Source organism: Rhincodon typus, chromosome 16 (genome assembly GCF_021869965.1).
Source record: "Rhincodon typus isolate 14 chromosome 16, sRhiTyp1.1, whole genome shotgun sequence".
Classification (NCBI taxonomy): domain Eukaryota; kingdom Metazoa; phylum Chordata; class Chondrichthyes; order Orectolobiformes; family Rhincodontidae; genus Rhincodon; species Rhincodon typus.
The window spans coordinates 29,514,489-29,539,061 of NC_063347.1; the positions used below are offsets into that span (position 1 = coordinate 29,514,489).

The window sequence follows — 24,573 nt, forward strand, 5'->3', positions numbered from 1 at the left end:
TTGGCCTGCTGTGTTCATCCAGCCCTGCACCTTGTTGTCTCTTGTTATCAACTCCTTTGTCTATCCAGCTGCTATTGTCTCTCTGTGGGCGCTATTCTCACCTTTCATTTACTCCTTATCCCCTCCCCCTCCCTATTTTCTGCATATGAACCGACATTTTCCTAGCTACATCAGTTCTGAGGAAGGGTCACCGGATCCGAAACGTTAACTGTGATTTTTCTTCACAGATGCTGCCAGACCTGCTGAACTATTCCTGCAGTTTGCTACTTTTTTTGCTACTTCCTTGTATTGGTTTCATCACCAGTTGATGCAGGCTCAGTTTTCCAACTGTGTTCTTTAGGAATGGGCCAAATTGATCAGTGGTGATACTTCTGATCCACTTAGTGGCTGGCATTGTAATACTGTATTTTTACATTCTGTGCCCTAACTACTTCAGCACTTTTCCAAAATGATGTTTAACAGGAAAGAGTGTTGACTTATAAATTTAGAGTGGTGATGAAGAACTATCGTGATCTTATTTGACATGAAGCTGAGGTTTCATCAGATCTAGAGTCAAAGTTGCCAGGGCCGCTCTATTAGTAGGCCTGTTCTTCTGATATCCTAGGAGCATAATGGAAAAGGCTGGGACATTGACTAAAAAGTATAATTCTGTGAGTACAACTATAAGCTCACTGGATTAGTTTGAGGAGCAATTCTCGAAGATTGAACACTAGCCCCGATATTGGCGAGCAATACTTTGTAGTACTCTGAGAGTACCTAAGACTTATACAGATAGTGTCCGAATGAATCAGATGCACGTCACAGCAACTTAAGTGGCATCAGTTTAAAGGTTATTTCTCTTTTTTTTTTAAAATATAGTTATTCATTGTTCTGACAACTACTTTAATATTTGTTGGTTTCTAGCATTTCTCACAAACATCCAAATAGGCAGGTAGGGCCTTGGTTTCATATTTCATCAACAAGATGCATGAGCATTGTTGCCTCAGAACTGTGTTGGAGTGTTAACTGTGATTTTTATACTTTTATACTTGGTTTTTATACATTTTTATGCTTGAGCCCTGGAGTGAGACTTGAACCAGAACCTAATTTTTCGGCAAGTCATTTTATCTACTTCTGTATGAACATCCTAGAATTAATATTTAAATTACTGCTTGGGAGGGATTGAGCAAGTTGGTGCCAGATGCGTTGTGGGCTGCAATTTCTTCCTATGGCATTTCTAGAGGAACCATTTACTCACAAGGTCTGTACAAACACTTTCTGGGAGGAGTGACTGGAATTTCAATTTTAATCCAACGCCTCTGGCACAAGGTTGCAAATTTAGATTGGGTGTCCATTGTACACACTCAATGAAGAATGAGTTTGAGCAGTGTGTAACTTAAGCTTCCATTTCAAAATCCAATTCAAAACCTTTCCCACCATAAGGGTTAGATTAAAATCAGTCTTGGGTGTTGATTAGAATTAGGAACATGGTGTTATCATATTCTCCTAGTTCAAGGATACCGAGTTTGATTGTTGTGACAAAGTGCTGCCCTAGGCAAGGTTGATTAGCAAATACATATTGGGAATTGAACTCTGGATCTGTGGAAAAGGACAAGGATGCACCTGAAATGAAAGTTCTAAACTGGGGATAGGCTGATTTTAATAAGATCAGGTATGATTTGGACAGGGTGAACTGTAAGGATATACTTGTAGGTAAATCTTTGTCAGCAGGGATTTGCATTCAGGAAGGAATTGGGGATAGTACAGGGCCAGCATCTTCCAATGAAGACAAAGGGTGGCTCCAACAATCCTGTGAACCCTGGATATCAAGGAATAGATGGGATTGGATAAGGAGAAAAAGGGACGCAATGGCAAATACCAAGAGCTCAAAAGAGTAGAAGCCCTAGAAGAGTACAAGAGTGTGCAAGGGAAAACTTAAAAAGGAAATTAGGAGAGCAAAAAGGGGACATGAAAGAATAATGGCAAATAAAATACAGAAAAATCCTAAGTTATTGTACAAGTACATGAGATAAGAGGATAATTAGGGAAAGACTAGGGCCCATCATGGACCACATTGGAATTTTGTGTGTGGAGCTAAAGGGCGCAGGTAGGGTTCTAAATCAATACATTTTTTGGTGCTCACTAGTGAGGAATGATGTGTTTATAGAAATCATGGAGAAGGACTGTGATATAGTTAAAGAAGTTAGCTGAGACAGAGGGGAGGCCCTGTATGGTCTGGTGGGCTTAAATGTAGATAAATCTCTTGGGCCAGATGAAATGTTTGCAACACTGTTGAGTGAGGCAAGGGAGGAAATAACATGGGCGCTGGCAATAATTTTCAGTTTCTCTCTGGCCACAAGAGAGGTGGCAGAGGAGTTGGGGACAGCCAGTGTAGTATCATTATTCAGGAAGAGAGCAAAGGATAAACCAGAAACTAAAGGCCAGTCAGTCTAACCTTGATTATGGGGAAACTATTAGAAGCAATTCTGAGCAACAGAATTAATCTGCACTTTGGAGAGGCAGGGATAAATTAAGAACAGTCAGCCTGGTTTTGTTAAGAGGACGTCATGACTGACCAACTTGATTAAATTTTTCAAAGAGGTGGCCAGGTGTGTAACTAAAGGTAATGCATTCAAAGTACTCTACTTGGACTTCAAGTAAGGCTTTTGATGAGGTCCCACATGGAACATTGATTGTGATGGTAACATCCCACAGGATCCAAGGAAATTTGGTTAACTGGATCCACAATTGGCTGAGCGACAGGAAGCAGAGGGAGATGATCGAGGGTGTTTTTGTGACTGGAAGCCTGTGTCTAGAGGGGTTACGCAGGGATCACTGTTGGGCCTCTTGCCGTTCATGGTATATATAAACGGTTCAGATTCAAATGTAGGAGGGTTGATCAATAAGTTCACAGATGATGCGAAAATTGGTAGGGTGGTAAATAGTGAGGAGAATAGCATTCGATTACAGAAGATAATAGGCTGGCCAGATGGGCTAATTAGGGGAAATGGAATTCAGCGTGGATATGTGTGAGGTAATGCATTTGGGCAGGACAAACAAGGCAAGGGAATATATAATGACCAGGAGGATCCTGGAAAGCATTGAGAATCAATGGGATCTTTATGAGCCTAACCACTGGTCCCTTAAGGTATCAGGACAGATCAGAAAAGTGATTAAGAAGGCATAAAAGCCATTCTAAGCCAAGGTGTAGACAACGTGATATCTCAGTGGTTAGAATTGCAGCCTCATAGTGTCAGGGACTTGGGTTTGATTCCAGCGTTGGCTGAGTTTGAAAACTGTCCCTATGACTGCGTGGGTTTCTCCCGCATCCTCCAGTTTCCTCCCACAGCCTAAAGATGTGCAGGTTAGGTGCATTAGCTGTGCTGAAATGCTCATAGTGTCCAGAGATGTTCAGGCTAGGCAGATTAGCCATGGTAAATGTGGTGTTGGAGGGGCAGGGTGGGGGTTGGTGGTGTGCTGTCAGAGTGGGATGCTGTTTGGAGGTTCAGTGCATCAGTGCAGACTTGATGGGTCTGTTTCCGTGCTCTAGGGATTCTATGATTCTGTAGAGTTTGAGCTGGGAGGTTATGGTACAACTGTATAAAAAGTTGATTAGGCCACAACTAGAGTGTTATGTGCAGTTCTGGAATTCACATATGGGAGGGATGTGATTACACTGAAGAGGGTGCAGAAGAGATTTGCCAGGATATTGCCTGGGTTGGAGAGTTAGACTGGGATTGTTATCCTTGAGCGGTGAAGACTGAGGGGGAACATGATTGAGATGTATAAAATTGAGGGGCGTAGACAGGAAAAATCTTTTACCCTTGCTGGATCATTGACCGGGGGCATAGATTTAAGGTAAGGGGCAGGAAGCTTAGAGGGGATGTGAGAAATATTCTGTTTTATTCAGAGGGTAGTGAGAATCTCGCTGTTTGTAAGAGTGATAGAAGCAGAAACTTCCATTTAAGAGGTATTTAGATGTACACTTATAATGCCAAGGCATGCAAGGATATGGGCCAAGTGCTGGAAAATAGGTTTAGAATAATTAGATGGTTGTTTCTGACTGGAGCAGACTCCAAGGGACTTTCTCAGTGCTCTAGACCTTTATGACGCTATCTTGTACTCTGCATAGCTTTTGGACTACAGCTACTACTGTCACAAAACCATCAGAGGAACATTAATGCTGAAAAGATGACAACAGTTTTGCAGAGGCACTATTTTTAGAACCAGTCATTTACATCTTGTAAGAAAAAATTTCTTTTTAAAGCCAACTAGTGAAGTTTCAAATGCAAATGGTTGTGATAATTCAGCCTTTTAATAAAGTACTGCACGGCTTTACAGAATCGTGTAACACATTCTCTCACTTTTTAATGTATAATCATTTAGTGTTAAAAAAAATAATGGCTCTTGCTTTTTAATATTCCAGAACAGTTCTTTTACAAGCAGAGAGTAAAAAAGAGTGTGAAGAGGTAAGCTTTGAAGGTAGTCTTCCACTTTAAATCCAATCTTGCATTACATATGCATGTATATAATGTGAAATTCTTGTACTTACAAAAAAATGTCATTTTTAATTGTGGATGCTGATCACTTATTGATAAACATTATGCTAACAATAGTAAAAATATTGCATGCCTTATAAAGCAGTGTATGGATGAAGTAAGAATGTTAGAAATCAACAAAAGGTTGAAGAATAGTTCTATCATATTATTAGACTCATTCCATGTTAGAATACTTTGTGACACACTATGTAGAATGTCAATCATACACGAAACCTATATTGCTGTATTAGAAACCATATTCCAGTGCTTACAAAAATCTCTTTCTTGCAAACATGGAAAACTCAAAGATGCTATACACTTCTTTGTTGAACCTTGATAATCTCACATAATTTTTGGTTGGACAAGTTGATTTGCAAATTGCTATTAAACTGCATGACCTGAGGCTTTGCACAATTTTTGTCTCGACATTGTGAATTTACGAGAAACTTACCTAGCTACCTGAATAATACAATATGCAGTGAATACTATTATATTGATGTGCTTAAAACATCCCCATCTAGTTTACAATAAATCCCCATTAGAGATCAGTTCCCCGTGTAAAAGCATCAGTATCTAAATTGCTTCACTTTTGAGTTAGCACAGCTGAGGATTTAATATCTAAAATTCTGAACTTGTATCACTGCAGTTCAGTTCCATATATACCATTTATGACCAAACTATTGATTTTTAGTAAAAGTCCTGAGTTGTCTTCTCAGTATCAGGTCATATGTTGACTCCATGTTAACATTAGTAGCCAGTAGCCAGCCATCTATGTACTTATTTTAATTGTTAATGAATCTTGTCTATATATGTTCTTTTTGAAAAGTGGTCTTTATTAATAAGAAAATATTCATGTTTTGTGATGAGAAGAGAATATATTGTACTTTAATTTTTGGATCGTGCCTATTATGTTTGCTTATCTTAATGTTCCTGTTTCCTTGTAGTGGATTGCAACAATCAATAATATTTCCAAACGTATCTATCTCAGCGAAAATCCAGAAGTAAGATTGCATGTTACTGCAATTGATAATTTTCTATCTGCATCAGTTAAATGAAAGAATCAACAAGTTTTAGAGGGTCCTGCATTCACAGCATGTTTTAAGCTGCTACATTTCATAGTCTGGCTTCTCTTTTTCATTTATTTATGTGATATCACTTTTTATTTATTCAAATCTGTAATTCAGATACAGCCATTTCCTAACCTCCAGTACTTGAATTTATTGAGAGATGGTTCTTCATTCAGAAACTTCTTTATTTTTTAATAAATGTGTTGCTATGTGCAATTAAAAGGATTTGAATACCTTTCAATCCTTGGAAATGTGTGGGTATGCGCTATTTTAAAGAAAGAATATGTGCTTAAAACTATATGATGGTGAATTGTAGCATTGTAATCTCATAGTTTCTGTCTCAGAGGCAAATGATATTACATTTGAGTGCGTCTCAATGAGCCAGCATCCATGCAAGGAACCAATTTGCCTCCTTCTACAAGTTTCTATGATTCCATTCCATTTTCTTTCTGTCTGTTATTCAGCCTAAAAAAAGTTACCAGTTTATTCTCCTGTTTTTCCCTGCACCTTCCTGTTACTCCCCCAGGACCGTTCTTCATCTGAGAGGCAGCATAACCATCTCACCAACAGTTTTCCATCTTTGTGTGACAACTAACCAGCAGTTCCACAACATACTACACAATGAATCAAACAGTCCACACACAATTAACATTTCTTTTAACAGTAATCTTAAAGGGATTACATAGGGAAGTTGTAGAAAATAAATTAGAGAAATATTGCTTGTCAGAGGTCCATTTCAGGGTCTTCCAGCAGATGGCACTGAATATTAATCAAAAATTATACCCTGATTTATTGTTAACGCCAAATGTGCCAAGGCCTGTTGTGTACTTAAAATAATTAATTTTAGCATTCAATAAGTCACTTTGTTCTCATCACAGGAATTGGCTGCTCGTGTAAACCAGTCTGCTCTGGAGGCTGTTACACCTTCCCCTTCGTTTCAACAGAGACATGAAATCTCAAGGTCTACAGTGTAAGCAGAAATTACATTCTGCACTTGGATTCTGAAGAGTAAACTTTATTGTATATCTAACGTTAAGTGAAAACAAAATGTTTGAAATACCTGGTAGATCAGATAGCATCTGTGGAGAGAAATTGTGTTAATGTTTCACATTGATGGCCTTTCACCTGAGCTCTTGAGCTTTATTGCCTCATTCTGTTAGGAAGAAATAATCAGATATCTAACTGATCTTTTTCTGAAACTTCAAAGTTGTGCTGTAAATGGTATAAATTAACATTTTGACCTGGATTTTGTGGAGAGACTGTCAGCATTTGCTATAGTGACTACTCTGAAATTGATAGTAATTTCTGGCAACCAAATTTACATAATTAAACATGGAAATCTAGAAGTTACTATCATGAATTCTACATTTATCTCCACTGTGCAGTGTTGAAATCTTTGCAGAAGGCAAATAATTTAATCCCTTTTGCTATGTAATATTGTTCTAAAAATCTCTGCAAATAGAACATTGTTAATAAGATACATTATACTAAATCAAAAACTCTTTGACCTTGCAAATCCAAATTTTTATTTGTACGTCGGATGTTTCCATTCTGTTTAAGAAATTCCAATATGTTTGGTATTTTTTAAGTTTATTGTATTTCAGCTTCCAATCTCTATCAATCACTTGGCCTTCTGCAAAATTAACAAAAAGTAAAGGATATTTTGCACTGTTTACTATGATTTGCTGTCTGTATAAATACTTCAAGTTGCATACCTGCTGAATATCTGGAGATCCCTTTGATTTTGCACCAGTTTCAAATTAACCTCAGGAAAGGAAAAATCCGTTACTAGACCTTTTATAGGCAGCTTTAACCACTAAAAGTAATATTTTTCAAATCTCTCGGAACACGAAACTCCAACAAGACAAATTATTGAAGAGAAATGTAGTACTTTTCCAGGACATGACATGCTATTCCAGAGCAGTAGTGGAAGTAAAATTTATGATAGTTTTCAAAAAGGGAAGTGGCTAAGTACATGAAAAGGCCAGGGTGAAGTAACAGTGGACTAGAGCAAATCTAGCACAAGGGATATGAATCCAACAGTTGTCGTCCGTGTTACAAAAAAAAAATTCTAAGATTCTAAGTTACTGGAAGATGCACAGAGCCTCATTTTCAGTCTCGCCACAAAGCTTCACCTGAGATGAGGTAACAGACTGTAAGCATGTGAATGTGAATATGAATCTTCACTGTGTAATGTCATCTCCAGATTTCATCTACTGTATTGATTTTGGCATACTACTTTAAAAAAAATTGAAAATGTAACCGCTACTCTGGGAAAAAATTCATTTTTTATCTTAACGTTCGTCTGACAGCCACGGCAGACCTCATCCCTCTCGAGCAAACAGTTCCAGCTCCGTTGGATCAGAATCTGCTTCTCTTTCTGCAGTGTCATTAGACTCAATAGTTGCTCCAGACACACCCATTCAGTTTGACATAATTTCTTCTGTCAGTGAGGACTTGTCTAACCAAGCAAAGATTTCAGGACCAGGCACCAGGTAAATGCAACTGGGAAGGTGTTTTTTTTTTTTTTTTAAAGCTTTAGTGAACTTTTGCATTTCAGTAGTAAGAGGTTAAGTGTGCTAATTAAGTTGAAGGTTTTGCCGTTAGTTTGAATATTTGTCCTATTTATTTAGTTTAGGAAAAAAATTTTGTTCAGAAAGTTTCAGCTAGGATTGGATTAAGAATGTAATGAAATAACTATACGTTGACATATGACACAGGAAAGGCTTTTGCAATGGAGTTGTCATGCTTTCTATGCTGAGAAAATCGGGTCAGTAGCTCATTTGGTTTGACAACTGGTTTACGATGCAAAGAGATGCCAACAGCACAGGTTCAATTTCCATACCAGCTGGGGTTACCATTGAAGGTACTGTCTTCTCAACCTCGCTCCTTGCCTGAGGTGTGATGACCCTCAGCTTAAATATGCTACTAGTCGTCTCTCTCTGTCGCTCTCTCTCTCTCTCTCTCTCTCTCTCTCTCTCTCTCTCTCTCTCTCTGTCTCTTTCTGTCTTCTCTCTCTCTAATTAGAGAGCAGTTTTATGGCCCTCTGGGACTATGGAAATTTTACCTTTATTGAGAATTTCATTCCATAAGACCATAAGATACCAGGAGCAGAATAGGCCATTTGGCCTGTCGAGAGCTACACCATTCGATCAAGACTGATATATGTTTCTCAGCCCCAGTATCCTGCCTTCTTCCCATAACCCTTAATCTCCGTACTAATCAATAACGTATCTATGTCTTAAATATACTCATTGACTTAAGCTTCTGTGGCAACAAATTCCACCTCAAAAAATTCCTCCTCATCCTAATTCCAAAGGTGGTCATCCCTTCATTGTGAGGCTCTGCCCTTGGGTCCTAGTCTCTCCTACTAGTGGAAACATGTTCTTCATGTCCACTTTATCCAGGACTGTCAGTATTCTGTAAGTTTCAAGGAGATCTCTCCCCCCACCCCTCACCCAAATCGTTCTAAACTCCATCAAATACAGACCCCCCAGGGGACCCTTTCCAAGGCCAGCACACCCATCCTTAGATACGGGGCCTAAAATTGCTCACAATATGCTAAATGCTTTCTGACCACACCCTTCTATATGCTCAGCAGTACATCCCTGCTGCTGTATTCTAGCCTTCTTGATGAATGTTAACATTGCATTTACCTTCCTAATTGCCAACCAACCCCTAACCTTAACAGAATCCTGAACTAGAACTCTGAAGTCCCTCAGAATTCCAAAGCCTTGCCCCATTTAGTTGTTAGATTTGAAATGATTCTGTTACAGTCAGCTCTTTCTTGCTGTAAGTAACTCAGCCAGATAGATAGCAACGATCCCAAGGTTTGATCCTCAGTCTGAGCTGAGTTAGGCAATATTAATAGAGGCAATGCAAGGAGCACTGTGACTGACCAGTGTGTCCCTGGTTAGGGAAAGGGGGATTTGGGGGATCATCAGAGAGGACTTTTGTTTCTGATTACTATCTTGACAACTGAAATGAAGTGGAAATGTGAACTTTGCGTAATGGATAAAGTGATTTGCTGTGATGCCATTAAATAGCCCACAACTACTTAGAGCTAGACTCATGAATAAAAATGGGGGAAATGTTCCATACTGGTACCACAGAAACATATCTTCAACAAAACAAGGGAAGTAAACTTGACCAAAAATGAAGAATTGTCTCTTTTAAAAGTAATCAAATGTTTTTCCTTTGTAATTCTTCCATTAGAACAAATCCATTTGGAGAATCTGGGGAACCAAAAACAGAGGAACCTGAAGGTAGGGTGCAATGTTGCTGGGCAAAAAATAGAACTGTTTTTTTTTCTTTCTTAAATATGTCAGTGTGGAGCTTTAAATGATTGTGTCATGTTAGTGTGGTCATCTGTCACGGTCATTCCACAAAGATAGAAAAATGGCCATCATTTGCCATGTAGAACTTATGCACTTACTGGTTCTGAAAAATCTAATGCTGTTTATTGGATCAATAAAATAGGGTGGAGTTTCCTTGTCTGTAGAGCAAGTGGGTCAGGGGACAGGAAGGGCAAATAATCGGACAGGTTGGCACTGGCAAATGATAATCCTCACAGACCACCATCACCACAGCAATGGCCTAGTGGTATTATCACAGGACTGTTAATCCAGAGACCCAGGTAATATCCTGGGGATGTGGGTTCGAATCCTGCCACAACAGATGGTGGAATTTGAATTCAATAAATACCTGGAATTAAGAGTCTAATGATGACCATGAATCCATTTCCGATTGTCGGGAAAAACCCGTCCTTACCTGGTCTGGCCTACATGTGACTTCAGACCCACAGCAATGTGGTTGACTCTTAACTGCCCTCTGGGCAATAAATGCTGCCTGGTCAGCGACGTCCTCATCCTGTGAATGAATAAAAAAAATCAAGCTCTGCATGGGAAGGTCCATGGCTCTGACCTGGCTCCAACTCAGGGCCTCAACTTGCCACGGATCGGATTTATCTGAATTCCCAGCTGGCTTTAAAAGTGGTTGGTTTCCCAATAGAAAAGCCAGGTGACCTGCTTGCTAGATTTGGGGAATGGGCTGTAGTTTCCTCCATTGGGGCAAGGAAGTGGAACAGCAGAGATGGCTGAAACCCCCATCCCTATCCCTCACCTTCTACATGCTTACTGGTGAAGCTCCTCATGACTCTGCAGTCTTGTCCTGCAGCTACACTGTGCCCCTCATTGGCTCTGTCCACTGATTTGGCTGGCAGGAAGGCCAAGACTTAAGTGGTGATTCCCTTGACAGCTGGGAAATATGCTAGACAGCACTTAATTGCTTGCTTTGGCAAGCTTTCTCATCTATGAAGATCCTTGCCCCACATTTAGTATAAAGAGTGCTAAATTCAGACCATAGTTTTTATTGCTGTTTTCAAGATCTAAGATAGTGGTCATCAGGTCCCCCATTACACATTGCAGAATACTGAGGACTAAGAATCATTTTTACTCATCTCAACCTTTAGTATTGCCACAATTGCACTGTTTATGTTTAGAATATATTTGTTTAATAAGTTTTAGGAAGGTTCAGACACATTCCTATTTATTGCAAACTTTTTTGTTACTTTTAGCTATTAACTTTCAAAGTTAGCATATTGTATAGTTTTGTGTTAATAATCAAAGCATGGAGCAAATTAAAACAACACTGGTACAACTGATTGATGTTTCTCAGAGATACACTACACAGGTAGTGTAATTCAAGCTACGTGATGTATTTAACTTTAGATAAACTACTGACCTGACTAAACTTGATACAGGTCACTGATTCAATTTCCTTTTGTTTCACCCTTTATGACTCCTTGTATGTGTAAAGTGAACTATATAAATTAAAACAGATTGATGTTTTTATTCTAATATCTGCTGCAGAATCTATACTTCATCAGTTGTTTATTGTGAGATTCCTTGGATCAATGGAAGTAAAAGCAAATGAAACCTCAGATGTTATTTGTGATACAATGCGTCAAATCCTTGCTGCCCGTGCTATACACAATATTTTTCGGATGACCGAGTCACATTTACTAGTAACCAGTGACTGTTTGAAGTAAGTTAGTTTTTGCTGTTTTATAGAATTGTTTTCTGTACATGATCAATTATATAAATGTATGTAGTTGATTATAATTTGCTTTACATTTTAGGTTGATTGATCCTCAGACTCAAGTCATTCGCTTAAGGGTTGGTATTAAAATTATAAACTGTAATACTTTTGGAAAAATATTATGAATCTATTGCTATTTTCAACCTTCCACATGTCTCTTTCACTTAAAAACAAGTTTTTACTACTACTTGTACTAATTAAGTCCCATGACTCTATGTTACAGAGCCTTCGTCGAGTCTGATATCATTATCATACTTTTTGTTGCAGTTTCCTTTGCAAAATGTGGTTCTTTGCGCAACTCACAAAGAGAACAAACGTCTTTTTGGATTTGTGCTGCATACCGGAGGAAGCAGAGCAGAAGGGCGACCGATCTCAGTCTGCTATGTGTTTGAATCAAACAATGAGGGAGAGAAGGTACAGGGGAGTTCTGACAGTGTTTCTTATTCTACTTTAAACCAAATCAGTATCATTTAATTAAACAGTAAAATCAAAGTTCAGTGGAACTCCTTCAGATCATTGAGTTTGGGTTATCGGATTTGTGTGTTATCAGACCATAGAATATACTGTTTCCTTCCAATCCTGTTTCATCTCATCTCTACCATGTCTAATCTGAAAATTGTTTTGTGTCCATATAAGTGTATGTTTCAGTAGCCCAAATCCTCCTTTCCTCTGGCCAATCTCTGCTTTCAGTATCTTTCTGCTTTAATCATTTGTCCTCCTGCAGTCCCTCCCTCCCTCCCTCCCTCCCTCACCTCTACCCTCAACCCATCACTATCTTTCAACTGTCATTGTGCCCTACCACTGTAATAGAATTGAATTACACTGAGTGAGTTAACAACCATGTTTGTTCCTGTCATGGTATTCACCTGCCTTACCTTCCTCTTCACTGAGCTTTCTGGTGAACCTGCGTAACAGGGATCTAATCTCTCTAGACTTCTTCCTGTGTAATTGATACCATTCCCACTATTATCAGCATCTGAGTCTCTCCCAATTAATCAACAATCTCTGACCCATTACATTTCTCTTGAATCAGTCACCCATGAACTAGACCCTTACCCATAACCTTGTGGATGATTATAATTAGATCTCAGCTTTGACTGAAGTTTTGCTGACTGATGACGCATTTCCCCAAACTGAAGCCTTCATGACCGGCTGTATTTTCCACCACCTACCATTTCCTAGCCATGGTGATAACATGGTGCTTATTAGTATGTAATACCTTTGCTTGTATCCTTAGTGCTTTGGCACCTGCTTCTTTGAGCACTAAATGTTTTATGCCCTACCATCAAACTCTGAGATATATTGTCCTTTATCCCTTGTCCTGTGTACTTCATCCTTGAGCCTTCAACCACATTCTCAGTTTCCCTTGTCCCACTCTGAATTAATTGGCTCTTTGTCCTCTCTATAACACTTCCTCAGTAAAACCTGCACCGCCTATATTTATGATCATGTTATTGACTGCCATCTCCTCAAGGCACAATTGGTATCAAGCTCACCATGAATATTTACTTGTATCCTTCAGTACCCCACTTACTACTTATTTTCTTCTACAGCTGCTTCTAAATCATCTAAACTGAGCACTCTCTAATTCCTAACTGTTGGGCTCTCCGCTCACCATAATACCTCTTTATCTGTTGATTTGTCCAATCTCCTCTTCGTCAGCTTTGATACCCTCGTTCCTTGTGCTGGGATTGTCTCTGTAGGTTTTAGGATGCTGATGTCATGGTCAAATGAGATTTAGATGGCATTGTGTGTAAAATAGTCATCGGGTTATGATTTTCCATAATAGCAAACGCTCCTACCCTAGAAAAAGGACGGAAATCACATGACGCCAGGTTATAGTCCAACAGGTTTATTTGAAAACACAAGCTTTCAGAGCCTCACTCCTCCTCCTGGTGTTAGTGAGAGAGGTAGTATCAGACACAGAATTTATAAGTAAAAGATCAAAGGGTCACACCACTGATGGGGATGTATTAAACAAACCTAAGATGCTGTTAAATCTTTGATCAGTTAGAAGGTTGAAATTGATTGATATGTTTTTGTAAATCCCCGAATTCCTTTCAAGTCACGGTCCTGAGAGAACTAAAGGTTTTACCAGTATAAAGAAGAGGTGACATTTTAGGTCAGACAATGCATGTTAGGTGTGAGGCCCAATTTAGAATCTGTTTGCGTTTTGGTTTGGAGTCAGACTGGTTTTATTTCTAAAGTAGGAATTTATAAAACGCCACATTGACTGACTGACTGTCTATAAATTGTGTGCTTTTTGAACAGAATAGACTATATCTGCAAATACACATTCATCCCATAGATTCACGTGTGTGTGTGTGTGTGTTTATGTGGGACTATAAACCTGGTGTCGTGTGATTTCTGACCTTGTCCATCCCAGTCCAATACCAGCACCTCCACATCTAGAAAATGGAGAATGCTGCCTTTCAAGGGTGTGAAAAAGAGGGTGCCTATCAAATGTAATGGTATTTTTCGAGGAGGTGATAAGTGTTTGGATGAAGATAGGGAAGTTGATATGGTTTATATGGATTTCAGCAATGCTTACAAGGTACCACATGGGCAACTGATAAAGAAGGCAAGCTCATATGATCCAGGATAACTTGGCATATTGGATACAAAATTGGCTTGGTGGCAGGAGACAGAGGGTAGTGGTTGAAGGCTGTTGGTGTGACAGGAGCATGGTGTGCAGCTGCATACCACAAGGATTAGTTCTGGATCCCTTATTGTTTGTAATATTCATAAATGATGTGGATGAGAATATGGAGGTAATGGGTTTGATAAGTAAGTTTGGGAATGGCACAAAGATTTGTCAGGTGTTTAACAGTGAGGAGGAAGATGTTGGGTTATAGGAGGATATAAAGGACTGGTCAGGTGGGCAGATCAGTGGCAGGTGGAATTTAGCCCTGATAAATGTGAGGTGATGGACATTGGAACAAGACAAGGGAGTGCTCAATGAATGGTAGGACACTAGGAAGCTCAGTGGATCCTCAGATCCCTGAAGGTGGCAGGACTTAATAGGGTAGTTAACAAGGCATATAGGCGCTTACCTTTATCAGTCATGGCCTAAATTATGAGAACAGGGAGGTCATATTGGAGCTGTGCAGAACTTTAGTTAGGCCATAGATGGAGTACTATGTGCAGTTCTGGTCACCACACTATAGGAAGAATGTGATTATACTGGACGGGGTGCCGAGGCAATTCACCAGGACGTTGTCAGGGCTGGAGCATTACAGCAATGAAGAGAGGTTGGATAAGCTCGGGTTGTTTTCTTTGGAACAGTGAAAGTTGAGGGAGGATCCTAATAAAGGTGTTTAAAGTAGGAGGGCCGTAGTCAGGATGAAAAGAAAGCAGCTGTTTCCCTTAATCGAACGGTCAATATCAAGGTGGCATAATTTTAAAGTGTAATGGAGAAGATTTAGAAAGAGATTTGAGGAAAGCTTTTTTCACCCAGAGAATGTGGAGTTTCTGGAATGCATCAAGGCAGGAAACCTCACAACCTTTTAAAAAGTACTTGGATGAGCTCTTGAAGTGTCATAACATTCAAGGCTATGGGCCTAGTGCTGGAAAGTGGGTCTAGTGTATGTCGTAGTGTATTTTTGGTGATACAAATGTGATGGGCTCATTGGCCTCTTCTATGCTGAATGATTCGATGATTTCAACCTCTCTCTAGCTTGTTCGGCTTAGGAGGAGCCTAGTCCTCCAAGCAGCTGTCCTGCTCTCTGTTACCTCTAGGGATCTATCTATAAGTGTAGTTATATGATTCACCAGAACACTTGTCCCAGCATGGTCCAAGTGAAACCTGTCCCAACAGAACTGCTCTCTCCTTCCATGGTACTGGTGCTAATACCCTATAAATTGTAACCCATTTTTTCCACACTGTTCTTTGAGCAACATATTTACTTCTCTAACTTTATTTACTTAATGCCAATTTGCACATAGCTTGCGTAGTAATCTGGAGATTATTACCTTTTGTAGTTCTGCTTTTTAATTTAATTGGAGTAGCTTGTAATTATTCAGCAGTACCTCTTTCTTAGTCCTACTTTGTTATTGTTGTGTATGTGGGCCAGGACATTAGATTCTTCCCCTCCCACAAGTTCCTCTCCAGTCCAGAAGAGTTATCCTTAGCATTAGCATCAGATAGGCAACACAGCATTCTCTATCTTTGCTGCAGAGAACAGTATCTATTTTGAACAATGCTATCCCCTATTACAACTACGTTTCTTTTTTTTTTAATCCTCCCAAAATGGAATCATGCTCTGTACTTTGGTGCTTTGGTCAATTTTCTCATCCTTCCTGCAGTCTGTATTTTTGCCTACGCCACGAGAACCTCGGACCTATTGGGCAAAGACATCGGCTGAGGCGCTTCCAGTGTCATATTCTGGATCCCATATCTGCCTCATTCACAGCTCGCACCCTTTGTTCCTGGCCATGGACCAAATTTAGTGTAATTAGTCTAAGGAGTGTGACTGCCTCCTGAAGCGCAATCCAAGTACTTGTCCCTTTCCCTGATTTATTGCACGGTGAGAAGCTCAGACTCCAGCTTGTCAATTCTGAGTTGAAGTTGTTCTAGCAGCAATGCTAGCTGTAGATGTGGTCATCATTCATCATACCAATGCCCTACAGCTGCAACACATCGCCTGCCGAGCCATCTGTATTCTTTTCACTTAGTTGAGTTCGATGTCAAATATTTTAAAAGTGGATTTCTTGGCTGTACTGTTCAGGTTCAGTATTTGCTTCCAGATTTAATCCAATTGGCCAATCTAAACAGACAGTGAAGAAATACTCACCGATCTTCTCCCTGTTTTCTTGTGACATTACATTTTGGCTCAGACAGGTAGAAACAGGGTGTTGGGGCTCTGTGCCACTGATTTTTATCTCCTGCCCTGCTGTGCTTCTCTCACAAGTCCACTTACATCTTTACAAAGCTCTATTTCCAAGCTGTTTCACATGGTTTGAGAAACTGTTGACTCTCTCTCTCTGTCTGTCCTGTTCTTTGTGAAACAGCTGTTCTTTCACTCTCTCACGTTGTTTATGAAGCTGCTATTGCTGATCTCTCTCTGGCTCGTGTTTTATGAGGTTGCTGTCCATAATTTTGTTTTGTCCTTCACACTTCTGCCTTAAAAACTAGGGTTAAATTTGCAACATACCAATTTGCAGGCATTGTTGCTGAATTAAGAGATGATCACCGGTGCATCCACTAAACCCACCATCATCTACCAACACATTCTAGGTTGTGGAGACGTACCAACTTTCAGTCTCATTAATTTTTTAATTCAGTTTTTCTTTTCCAGTACTAATTTCTTCCACTTAGACTGTCTCACTTGACCCTTAGAACTTACCTATTTTAGGACTTCCCCTGAAGACAGAAACAAAATACTTAGTACTAATACTTAGACTCCTGTTTTGATACAATACTGTATTTACCTTCCCTTGTTAGCCACGGTTTTCTCAATTGCCTGTTGGATATTTTTACCTTAAAGGGATGTACGGTGTAAGAAAATATAAACATTCATTTTTAAAGATACTAGCCACTGCCTATCCACTGATAAATCTTAATCCACTACATCCAGTTTCCTCCTCATACTTTTATAATTGGCATTGTTTAGATTTAAGATACTAGTCTCAGATTGAACTACGTCGTCTTAAAAGTTAATGGAAAGTTCTATCACACTATGATCACAATTCCCTAAAAGTTCTTTCACAACAAGATTATTAATTGGCATTTTCTCTTCGCATAATTCCAGATCTTAAACAAATAGCCTGTGCACTAGTTGGTTTCTCAATATATGGCTCAGAAAAGTATCTTGAACACATTCCAAGAATTTTTCCTCCACAGCATTGACGCTCATTAGATTTACCCAGACTGTATGTAGATTGAAGTCACCCATGATTACTGCATCCTTGTTACTACATACATCTCAAATTTGCTGATTCATACTGTGCCCTACATTATTACTACTATTTGGAGGTCTATAAACTGCTCTTACCAATGTTAGCTAACATTTACTGTTTCTTAGCTCTACCAAAACAGATACCACATCCTATTCTTCTGATCAGAGATTCTGTCTCTCTAATAAACCAATCCTATCCCTTATTATGTCAGCACTAATCTCTCCTCCTTTTCCTTCTTCCCTAATATTCCTAAATGTCAAATAGTCTCTGTTATTCAGATTCACAGTCTTGATCAGCCTGCAACCTTGTCTCTGTAATGGCAAGGCCCCTTCTCCCACTCCTCTGTTGTCAAGTGACTTCCCTAGTAGTCAGTCTGAGTCAGCATTTCTTTAAGCTAAGCATTGGGAGCAGCAAAGCCATTGCAGTTGGTAATCAGCACAATTTCCCTAACCTCACCATTAATTCTACCCACCTTTCCCTGGTTGAACCAGATATTTTAAAATCTTCTATCAACCCTTGAGTTGAATTTTATCCATGGGGTTCTATCTACTTTAAACATTAGAAACACCACCATTGTTAAAATGATAGAATTGATTTTAGTTTTGATTTACATACAAGAATTTATATTATTAAGTAGTTGTGAATATTGTATCATTATAATTGTGAATCTTATGACATTGTCTTTCTAGATCTGTGATTCTGTTGGACTGGGCAAACAGATTGCTTTTCATTCAGAAATGGCAAGTCAAATAAATTTCCATTAATTACAAGTCTCGTTTTAAAAGTGCATGTACAGTAATATTCTGCCCTTCAATCCCTCTTTCCTCCTTTCAGATGTTGCTGAAAACCTATCCCTGGTCATCTGATCTAATATGTCCTTTTGTGAATCAGGCTCATGCTTCTGTTTATAATGTTTCTGCAAAGTGCTCTGGCGATGTTACATTACATTAAGAGTGGTAGGATATGCCTAGATGGCTAGAGATAGATTCTTGTGTAGTGGATGACCAAGATGTCCTCTGTGTGTTGTTGAGCTGTATGTATCTCACAACACAGTGCTGACCCACCTTCAAAACCAATGGATCTCCAATTACAGTCATCAGTCCAGTCAGCCAGAACAATTTTTTGCATACAAGGTGTAGACAAATTCCTAAGTCACCGAGGATAGATAATCCAGTGTCTATCTGGTTTGATCTATGCCTTGAAGCAGTTTGCTGGGTTGTGGCCACTATCATGTACAGTTGCTTAGTGCCGCAGATGAGAGCTGGTTAGTGAGAATCAATACAAATGAACTATTCCAAAGTGTGTGGCCAGCCCATCTATGCGAGGCGCTATCCCTCCCTTACAGCTCTGTAGCAAGTGTACAGTATGTACAAGGTATTGCTTGAAGCTAGTACATGAACAGTAAAATCTATGGTTCTAAAACGGATTCCAGTGACTGAGCCAAGGAAGTGCAACAGGGCAGGAATTGCATTTGCCTGATAGTCTGAATGTGACTGCCAGAACTACAGCATCAATTCATTTAATTTTTGCTGCCGAGTCATCTCGCAGCAAATAGTGTGATATAGTTGGGAGAACTGGAAAACCCATGTGGAGGCTGGGACGGCAGGGTACAATGGCCAAAGCAATACTTTTGTATATGTAGCTGTGCTTTTTGAAGTTAAAACATGCTTAAGGCGTAACATAGATGCAGGAAGGTGAATCCATGACTCTAGCCATGAGTAAGAAGACAACAGCAAACTCCAAGGGAGTTGTAAATATCTTTCTTACCAAAATTCAGATGGATGGATCAGTGGGAATAGGTGAAGGGGGAAATTCAGTGTTACATTGGCAAAAAAATAAAATTGGAGATGGAGCAGATATTTGCGTACGTATAGGGCCTAACACCTAATTCAGGCAATGTCGCATTTTTTTGGCGATAGGAATCATACTTCTAGATTGTAGTAAGTGTATGCTTCTCGCTGCCCCACCCCAACCCTCACCCCACCATTGGAGATGATGCAAGTGCTTGAGCAAAGACACAGCATCATCAAATATCTAGGCTAAAAAGGTTTGAACTGCCAGTTTTAGTTCACTTGGATTTGCTAACTTGTCTAAAGTATAATAAATTCTTTGTTATCTGTTGCATTAGGATCGGCAAACCACAGACAAACAGAGAGAATTTGACCGAGAAAAGGAAAAGCAACTCATGGAACTTAATAAACAAAAACAAATTGAAAAGGTAAAAGGAAACAAACTCTACATGTAGTCAAATTTTTCTCCCTAGTCCTTTGGCTTATTTTCAGTTTGCTTGTTAATATATCTTTGGGCTCTTCTTTGATAAAAGGTTGAACAAACTTGCTTCAGAACAAAATGAGGAAGAGTCAGTCAACTTAAAACATTAACTCTGATTCCTCTTCACAGATGCTGCTAGACCTGCTGAGCAGTTCCAGCAATTTCTGTTTCTGTTTCAGAACAAAATGGTTTTTCACTAGTTCAGTTTTTATATTTTTCACTTTCAGAGCACAACAAACTTAAAGATATGGCAGCTTATCATCACTTCATTTAACCTGTATTCATAGGCATGACATCATAATGTTAGCAACAACATTTGATGATATTTAGACGTTTCCTTGACTAAATCTGATCTAGTTAGTTGTTAATTGTGAGTTTCCATATTTGCACCAAAATACCATAATAAAGTAATATATGAATATGTAAAAAACTGATCATGTTAAAATAACATTGCTTTCAGGATTTGGAGGAACAAAGTCGCCTAATAGCTGCTTCTATTCGACCAAACCAGATAAGTGGTGAGAGTCAATTTGTGCCATTGGAAAATAGTACGCAGACAGAAAGCAGTGACGCAGGAGATGATGGAAAGAAAAAGGAATTGGATACCTGAAGTGTTGACAATGAAGATGAAGAAAATGTTGCTTAGGTTCCATTTGTATTTGGACAACAACGGTGAAGAGCACTAAATAAAGACCAAGATTCTGCAGTCAGTGGTAATATGACAGCACTTGCCTCTGACCTTGAAGAATTGTTGCCCTCAAAGATTTGTGATATGGATTTCCTCCTTTCTTGACATTAGTTTGAAGCTGGTGCCAAGTCATGAGGATCTCCAAGCACCAACAACAATGATGTCATCAAGTAGGGTAAGCTCATCATATTCAATTATTCTCACAGAAAGCAAACCAGGAAGTAAAATATACTAATTGCTCTTTGTTTTAAATATGTTTTACAAAGAGTGAAAAAAATGATTGGGATGTATGCATTAGAAGCTAAAGTATCACAAACATGTTTTTAAAAATGTATCACAAACTTAGATTTTTAAATCAAAATCAGCCATTGTTATGACTTATTATGTGTTTAAGAATCTAGTTACACCTCATCAAGGTATAACATTTTATTAAACAGTGGTATTTCAGAATAAAAGAGAAGTTCTTTTCAGTGCAATGATTTCTAATTGATTGCAGCCTGCCAAGACTTTGACAATGCACCCAATGGAGGAGGGTAGAATTGGACAGTAACTTCTGGATTTTTCCTGCTTAATTGAGCATGTTTGAATGCTGTCAATTTCAGAGGAGTATTGATGGCAAATACTGACTGCTTTGCCATCATTTCTGACACAAAGTCCTGGCCACAATCACAGTGAAATAATGATATAAATCCTTGGGGACCACTAAGAGAATTAATCTAAAAATTAATTTGTAAAATAATGTTCTAGGCAGCTCGACCTAAGTGTGATGAAATTTTCAAAACCTTCCAATCTTCAGTTGCCTACCATAACCCAAGATAATGTGTAATAAGGAGCCAAAATAGAAATAAGCACTGTAACATCTGGTTCTGAACTGCTTACTAATTATTCTGCATATCTTTGCATTTTTATTTGAAAGTAAGGTCTATGGATTCTATATTTTATACATTTTATCCTTATACTGTGTATATGTATAAATGTGTGTAGCAAGAGTTAACATATCTTAAGCTTGTTCATGATTTTTAATTGGTTAAAAAATATCTCCTTTATCTTTCATAAAATCATAACTTACCAATTTACAGTTACTGCTTTTGATAAGCAAATTGAATGGAAGATTCTTTTTGCCTTTACCGGTACTTGCTTAAGAGTTGAATAATACATTGTGCTCTACTTAAGAAGTGAATCATATTTTAAAATATATACAGTTGTTTTTTATGCTCATGAATGTTAATGAAACCCCTCATATCCGATTTACAATACAATGCAATACTTTATTCGGAACACAGTTATGAGCTTCACACTCTGTTGCACCACTTGAGATTGAACAGGCTAATGGGTAACCGTGTAAACTGTAGATTTATTGAAATGGATTTAGGTAAGGTTATAACTAATACAAGAATCAATTTTAAAAAAAGAATTTCAGTTTTGTGAAGTCAAAGTTGAATGCAATTTGTTCTGAGGCCTTTTAAATGACTTTTGCTCAAACTGAACTAAGACACCTGTAAGGTACTACTAAATTGATTTAACTATTGCACAGTTTGACAATTATTTTGTTTAGTTTAGTGAGGGCAATTTTTAGGTAGATAGGCAATACCATAGTTTTATATGTACTTTTAGAAAAAATTACGGGGGTGGGTTGTTTTAGGAACACTGACAAGTAGTGTATTTCTTTGGCTATTGCACATTATTCTTATTACCTTTATGGATATATTTCACAACTGAAATAATTATCAGTATGAGAATTTTTAAGTAAGTTGGTTAAGCTGTACGGTAAAACTCCTTCTGTATTCACAAAATGTTGCACAATTCTATAAAGTGTCCATCACTGCTTCAGGTAAACACTTTGTACAGACTTTTAAAGCACATATTACACATTAATATGACCTTTTTAGTTGACTCTTGCATTTTTTAATATAACTATTCATGAAGTAATATGGTTATATTTCAGGTTGTTTGCAACATTTTCATGCTACCAAATGCATATCCCTTACTGTCAGAATGTTTTATTTCGTCATTTCCAAATGAATTATATATAAATGTAAAATAACTCTTCTCATTGAATGACATACTGGGGTTGTGATTGTGATTTTCCTATTCTTCATTTACTTAAATGTGGAGAGTTAGCTTAAGGTTATACTTATTTTATCAATTTGCGCCAAAGAAGCAGAATTACTTCATTTACAATATATAGATATAGGCCAGCTATTCATCTTGAAGGGGACAACTCGCACTGTAAGCACAAACTACTTGCACTTTGAGCATTAGAGCACATAGAAAGTAAAATGACCTAGAAACTGTAACATTACCCAGTAAAATAATCTGTAAAACCTACAAATTGTCAAAATGACCTATTTTCAAATTGATTTGCTTTGGCTTGGCAAATTAAAGTCACGTAATTAGGAGGCTATGTCCACAAGGGCTGCAAATTCTGAACTTAAATATTTGGCTAAACACTGAAAGAAATCAAATGCATTAAAACCAGGCCTATGGATTATTCTAAACTTCTGATTCTAGTACATGTGATAATAAAGCTAATTCAATTCAATAGTTTATATTAGCAAATGGCCCAGGAAGAAGTATCACAAGTTCAAGACTTCCAATAATGTGTATTTATTTATGCAATAGTGTTTTCTAAAGGTCCATATTTTGTACTACTAATTCTTCACATGGCAAAATTTGATAGTATACCTGAGTGGAGTTTTGTGTGACTTCTTCTTTTAAGAGTAGCTGCCATTTATTGTTGGGGATTTGGAAAATGACTTTGCAAACCAAGGTCTTTCTTCCAGTAGCATATTAATTTTATCCAATAAGTGGCTGAATCAAACAGACTATAAAGGCTCAGCTGCTAATTGATGTTTGCTGAATTAGCTGATTTCACAGAGCCAACAGCAAAATTATTTGCAAGCAAACTCATATTTTAGGTAGAAAAGAGGAAGTTAGTATATCTGCTTTGATTTCTGATCAGCAAGGCCTGCTGGAAAGTATGTTTGGATAGCTGGTGATGGCAGGATTTGTGAGATTAGTTTGTTCACACTGAAATATGATTATTGGTAATTTACTAATGTTGAGCCCAAATGACACAGGAGAGCCTGTGAGATCTTAAATCCTGTTTGTTGTTTTATTTCCATTTTTTATTTGCAGCCCAAAGTCCTGTGTTTAATCTATTTGGTTTCACACACAAAACCCAGAACCCCAGTTACCCTTTATGACCTATTCTACTAGTGCATCCAGCATTTAAAATATCGACGTAGCCGTGGCGCTAAATGTCTTTCCCTACTCTGCTGTCAGTTTTTTTTAATTAGAATATACTTTCACTACCATTATTCCCAAAATGTACAATATCCAATTTCTCAGCATCAAGTTATACCTGCCACCCGTTTGCGTTCTTCACTAACTTGTGTGTGTCACCATGCAGTCTGTCACATGCATCCTTACAGTGTCAGCAGATATTTGATATCATTACATTTGTGCCTATGCCAAAATGATTTATGGAATTAGCAAATAAAAGGATGTCAAACAATACCTCTGAGGCAAATCAATTACTCTGTTTGTATGGTTACCTTTCTTATTACTGCGAACATTAATTTTCTGAACAAAAGTCTTTTCTGTAGCAACATATAAATGTTTTCTACAGATTTATGCAACAGTTCAATATCGGCAAACACTAGACATTTTATGCATAGACGTAATCTTTTGGAGGGAAAAATGCACACTCAGACAGTACCTCATTCCTCTTTAGATAATGTATTGGAAAACTTTGTGTTCACCCAGCTAGCTGATTAGGCTGGTGAAGCCTGTTTAAAATTTTATTGAAATTTTATTTACTTCTGACAATCATAGAATCTTACTACACAGAAGGCTACCCTTCATCCTGTTGTGCCTGTGCTGTTTATGATCAATGCGAGTCTTCAGGATGTTGATGTAGTGGTAATGAAGTTGAAGGGAATTTCCTTTGTTGAGCTTGATCAATGCAAGGCACTGTATGGCAGGAATGTTACTTCTGCTAGGATTCTCATTGATACTGCTAACTGGAAGT

At 38.3% G+C, this 24,573-nt stretch overlaps 1 protein-coding gene across 2 annotated transcripts in view; it reads left to right on the forward strand.

The window, feature by feature from the left end:
• appl1 (adaptor protein, phosphotyrosine interaction, PH domain and leucine zipper containing 1) overlaps nucleotides 1-24,059 on the forward strand; it is a 66,034-nt gene extending 41,975 nt beyond the window's left edge. For both annotated transcript variants that reach the window (XM_020515689.2, XM_048606321.1), the window contains 11 exons: nucleotides 4,406-4,448; nucleotides 5,462-5,518; nucleotides 6,463-6,554; nucleotides 7,897-8,079; nucleotides 9,800-9,849; nucleotides 11,455-11,629; nucleotides 11,724-11,760; nucleotides 11,951-12,097; nucleotides 18,271-18,321; nucleotides 19,710-19,799; nucleotides 20,313-24,059. In XM_020515689.2, coding sequence (XP_020371278.1) covers nucleotides 4,406-4,448; nucleotides 5,462-5,518; nucleotides 6,463-6,554; nucleotides 7,897-8,079; nucleotides 9,800-9,849; nucleotides 11,455-11,629; nucleotides 11,724-11,760; nucleotides 11,951-12,097; nucleotides 18,271-18,321; nucleotides 19,710-19,799; nucleotides 20,313-20,462 — 1,075 coding nt within the window. In that variant the 3' untranslated portion in view covers nucleotides 20,463-24,059. The remainder of the gene's footprint in view (nucleotides 1-4,405; nucleotides 4,449-5,461; nucleotides 5,519-6,462; nucleotides 6,555-7,896; nucleotides 8,080-9,799; nucleotides 9,850-11,454; nucleotides 11,630-11,723; nucleotides 11,761-11,950; nucleotides 12,098-18,270; nucleotides 18,322-19,709; nucleotides 19,800-20,312) is intronic.
• The last annotated feature ends 514 nt before the right edge of the window (nucleotides 24,060-24,573 follow it).